This window comes from Rosa chinensis, chromosome 1, assembly GCF_002994745.2.
Source record: "Rosa chinensis cultivar Old Blush chromosome 1, RchiOBHm-V2, whole genome shotgun sequence".
Lineage (NCBI taxonomy): Eukaryota > Viridiplantae > Streptophyta > Magnoliopsida > Rosales > Rosaceae > Rosa > Rosa chinensis.
The window spans coordinates 28,507,997-28,513,123 of NC_037088.1; the positions used below are offsets into that span (position 1 = coordinate 28,507,997).

At 39.6% G+C, this 5,127-nt stretch overlaps 1 protein-coding gene across 1 annotated transcript; it reads left to right on the top strand.

Annotated features, from left to right (window-relative positions):
* The first annotated feature begins 336 nt into the window (after positions 1-336).
* Positions 337-3,301, top strand: LOC112192668. Its single transcript, XM_024332515.2, has 4 exons — positions 337-987; positions 1,771-1,934; positions 2,062-2,767; positions 2,912-3,301. Exons 1-4 carry the CDS (start codon positions 372-374, stop codon positions 3,139-3,141), a joined length of 1,716 nt encoding a protein of 571 aa, XP_024188283.1. The 5' UTR covers positions 337-371; the 3' UTR covers positions 3,142-3,301.
* Positions 3,302-5,127: the final 1,826 nt, after the last annotated feature.

The window sequence follows — 5,127 nt, forward strand, 5'->3', positions numbered from 1 at the left end:
TGTAAATTTATATTGAAGTAGAAATAACAGACATAATTTTGGACGATTAATTTAACTCGAAAAATTCAGTTCATGGATGCTATTGAGATACAGGTAAGTAGCAAGAACACAACATTCAATTTAAATGAATGATCTGTAAGCTTATCCAAACGTATCAAATTACCAGAATAGTTCAAATGGGTACTCGGAACACTAGACCATAGAATGTTGAGAAGAGAAACCCACAGTTACAATCCCCATATAAAAACCAAAAATGGAGACCTTTTAGTGGGCGGGTTTCTTGGCCCGATTTTCGGCGGGCGGGTTTCTTGACCCGATTCGTTTTCTGAGTTGATAAGCCTCTTCTTTACCTTCAAGTAAATCCCACAGAAATGGTGGGACCCAAAACACAGTTGCTTCCACTCCTCCTCCTGCTCCTCTTCCTCTCCGCCCTCTCCTTCTTCTCCTACCACCACTCCTCCCTCCTAATCTCAGTTTCAAACCCTAACCCTAACCCTAAACCTAGCCTTAATCTCACTCTCCACCCCCAAATTCCCAATTTCACCTTCATCATCAAGGTCCTCGCCTACAACCGCCTCGACTCCCTCTCCCGCTGCCTCCGCTCCCTCGCCGCCGCCGACTACCTCTCCGACCCCGTCCACCTCCACCTCCACATTGACCATTTCCCCCTCTCCGACGCCGCCGACGCCGATCGCAAGCTGCAGGAGTCGCGTCGCATTCTGGACTTGGTCGATGGATTCGAGTGGAAGTTCGGCGACAAGGTCGTGCATTACCGGACTCGGAACGCGGGCCTCCAGGCCCAGTGGCTCGAGGCCTGGTGGCCCAGCTCCGATCACGAGTTCGCGTTCGTCGTGGAAGATGACTTGGAGGTGTCGCCGCTCTATTACAAGTTTCTCAAGAATCTGATTGTGAATTACTATTACAACGCCTCCAATTCTCGTCCTTACATCTATGGAGCTTCGCTTCAGCGACCAAGGTTTGTTCCAGGTACCATCTCCTCCTTTTTCATTTTCTTTTATTTCAATGCTGAGTATATCATCTGAATTTTGTAGATTATACTAGAATATGCTACATCACAGTGATCTACATTATGGATTTCAACCTACAATTTTTAATTTCATAAAGCCTCTTCGGTTAAGCAGTTTCTTCATTGCATTTGTTGTGCTACGAAGTTTCGATTACACTCTCAGCTGTTGATGTGTTTTGTTGACTTCATTGCAAGTGCATACATGTAGACATCCTGCACAAAGACGAATAAACATATAGCATATAGGTGTATATGTAGATAGAAAATTATGCATATGCACGCACACATCCTCATCTTTCTGCATTTGCTATTGAACAATAGCATAGGAGGAAAGTAAGCCTTGATGGTCGAAAAGCAATTACTTGAATTCAATATTTTACTGTTTTTGTAATTTAACTTTTAGTTATTTATTGATTTTATTATCAGTTGCTGAACCGATTTCGTTTTCTTTTAGGCTTTTGTTAGTGATATTGAATGAGATCAAACCCCTAACCATTCTAATCATAACCCGTTTTCCCCACCCTCTGTCATCATTTTAACTTACCCCAAGGGCTTACCTTTTCCTATATAATTCCATGTTATATATTAAAGAATCCCCATGCTTTTCTGCCTTTCATTTATTGGACCCCTCAATACTGGGTTTGATCGTAAACTAATCAAAACTTTGCAAATGAAAATCTCAATTGAACTTTTCTTTCCATCATAGAAACTGTGATTGTTTCTTGATTTGGTGTTGCTTATAGGTAAACATGGGAACAAACTACAATTGGATGATGGAACACGACTCTTTTTGTACCAACTGGTTGGCACTTGGGGTCAGCTTCTGTTTCCTAAACCTTGGAAAGAGTTCAGGTTGTGGTACGACAAACACAAGGCCAAAGGCATTAAGCCAATCCTCAATGGCATGGTACTTTCTTTTTTCTTTTCTTTTTTTTCCTTTCTCTTTTGAAGAAGAATTGTGTGTGCCGATTTGTTTCTTGGTCAATTTTTAAATTTGACTTCTTACTCGGTTGAGATGTAAAATTCATGTGCAGGTAACAACTGGGTGGTATAAAAAGATGGGAGAGAAGATATGGACACCTTGGTTCATTAAATTCATTCATACTCGTGGCTATTTTAATATCTACACCAACTTTTTACATGAAAGAGCGCTTAGTGCCTCTCACAGAGATGCTGGTGTCAATTATGGGAAGACAGCTGGGCCTGATTCACATATATTGGATGAAAGTTCTCTTGATTTGAAGTTTTGGGATATGCAACCGTTGAGTGATCTCAAGTGGTATGATTTTTGTTTCAGAGAAATATTTCCTGAAAGAGTTGTTGTGAGCCTTGATGAACTTGGGTCCACTCTTGATTCTGTGCAGAAACACAACACCGTTATTGTTGTTAGCCTGTTTGGGGCTAAAGAGATGGTAATAAGAAACCTACTCTGCCATTTGGAGACTCTAAATTTGCTGAATTATGTACTTATTGGCCCCGAGTCTGAACTCTTGTTCGATCTGGCAAGAAGAGGACATCCAGTGATCACTACGAACCGCTTTCTGGAGAGTGTAGGAGCGCATAAATTGATTTCCATGAAGCATTCTCATGTGCACACTATCAATGAAATATTAGTCAAGGTCTATGTATTACAGAAGTGTTTACAATCTGGGTACAGTTCCTGGGTGGTGGATGGGAACATGCTTCCAGTCAGCAGTGACGCATTTGTCGAGTCGGATCACTCATATGATATTTATATAGGTAAAACCTCAGAACTTTTCTTTGCCAGTGGATTATCTTCTACTCGAAAGGTTTGGGATGATGATTTTATATCAAAATTTGCAATGATGGTGAACTCTTTTCTAGTTAAACGACAGAGCATAAGTTTCGGTTATGTAATGGCAGAGATTTTGGAACAGAAAAAAGGTGTGAGGGTGAAGAATCTTGATGAGACAAGCTTTGGTGTTAGGATCGATAACAGTAGGGTCAATCAATCTTTAGGTGATGGAAAGCAGGTGGCTTTCTGGTCACATGATATGGCTTCAGATTTAGTTCAACAACGGCTTCAGGAACTGGGTGTTTGGACTGTGGATGACGACTTTTCTTGTAAGGCTGTTATTTGTCACCAATCATAACATCTGGTAGCAGTTATACACGAATTGGATTATTGTTTCATTGTATTCTACATTCTATCTGTTGCTGTTTGCTTTTGTAGTGTTGCAGCTCTTATTGTATTGAAACCAATTTTCCCCAGGTCCATTTATCGATTAACAGGAAGATAGTGATTTTTCAACACCATATGATGTGATGATAAGCAGAACAAGGACCAATGGGAGTGATGAAGGGTCTTTTGGGGCATTGAATTTTGATTTAGAGCATCAACTGTCGATTTTTATTGTTACTTCACATCTTTCCAGAGCACAATGTGTCTGTGATACACTACAACCATGCAATTATAAGATACCAACACAACCTATTAACTTTCACCTCCTAAATTTTACTGAAAAACAAAACACAACCTAGGATGTATGATCCAATAACCAGGCTTGTTGATCTGTAACCAGCTTTGAGAAGGAAACCAGCATTGGAAACTAATAATTCTCCTCTGCAACCAAATAGCACATCCTGCAACGTAATCTTGTCCATAAGAAAACTGATGGTCTAAAAATTGCAACAGAATGTGACGATCAAATTTTTGCAAAGACCTGGTGCTCGTACCGACCTTATAGTGGCCAATGTTCCTGACAAATTCATCATATGAACCAGCATCTCCAACATGACACCAGCAAAGTCATCCGACAAGGCAAAGCATCCTGCTGCGAAGAATGGCCTTTGAACTTTCACATGCCGGTTCTCAAAACTCTCTTCAGCAAAATATGCCCAAGAAATAGACAACATCAACTCTCATCAGTAATTATGCATATTAGAACCATTAGTTCTGGGCAAAATCCCTCCGAACTCTTTCCACCAGTTTAGTGCTCAAACAAGGTATTGACAACACAGAGCCCTTGCATCCTTATCTCCAGATTTCAATGCACTGCCAAAGATGATAGCACTACAGAAGAGCATGTCCACACCATTAATTAGTTGAACATGTGGTACACCAGGAGGCTGTGGCCTTGTTCTGAAATTATTTGATGATATGGCTTTAAGGGAGCATACATACTGGTTTCTGGAGCGCAGGGCCTTCTCCAGATCTATGCTGCATTCCATCAAGCATGTGGGCTGAGTTCCTTTCCATTATAGCTCAAAGTCCTCAAACTTCAAAGAGAACTCTAGAACTATACAAGGATTAAGTGCCATAGAAAGAATTTACAGCAAACATACAGGCCAACATCAAAATTACACTTCTCACAATTCATCGACAAGGTGACAAATACCGACCAAGAAACTTCTTTTCATTTCCAAACTCATTTACTCATTTCCTCTTTCCCTTGAGAAGTAGAAACCGGAGTTAGAAAAAGAATATCATTTGAGCGAAAGAATTCAACAGAACCCAACTTGATTTACATTAACATATTATCATTTGCTACTACTTGAAAATCAAACAATTCTTTGATCGCTGAGTATAATCCCCCCTCTTTCTCTACACCAGAACCAGAACTCATTCGTCCTTCTGAAAAGCAAAACACTGAAAAAACTAACCCAACTGAATTTAAAGCTTTTCAATGTATATGAACAACCGAAAATGACCCTCAAATTTCATTCTTTAAACAGTTGTGCAGATACTCCACATTAGACAAGCAAACCCAAAAAACAAGTAAAACTTCAGAATCCAACATATTCTTTATTACTTTCAATCTATTTACTCAATGTCTAAGGTCCCAGTATATAACCAGCAAGTCAGCAACCAAATATAACCGATTTAAAAAACAAATTACTGCACTTTATATTATATCTATTCTCATATTGCTGAAATACTTATGAACACAATTACTCAGCTTTGTTGTGAATGCATAACAGCAAAGTGGAATTATATTTAACAGAGGCTGATGCTCTATACAAATGAGATTACAGTAGATAAACTATACTTGTAAGTTTCTGTAGTAACAAACCTCTTGCTACTACATTTATGTCATAATTTTTACCATGTTATACTACCATAACACTGCTGGCCCAGT

Excerpts from the sequence above, each read along its gene's own strand:
- LOC112192668 (XM_024332515.2), top strand. The coding sequence starts at position 372 with ATGGTGGGACCCAAAACACAGTTGCTTCCACTCCTCCTCCTGCTCCTC. Across the intron at positions 988-1,770 it reads GCGACCAAGGTTTGTTCCAG|GTAAACATGGGAACAAACTA; the intron begins GTACCATCTCCT and ends TGTTGCTTATAG. Across the intron at positions 2,768-2,911 it reads CTCATATGATATTTATATAG|AGATTTTGGAACAGAAAAAA; the intron begins GTAAAACCTCAG and ends ATGTAATGGCAG.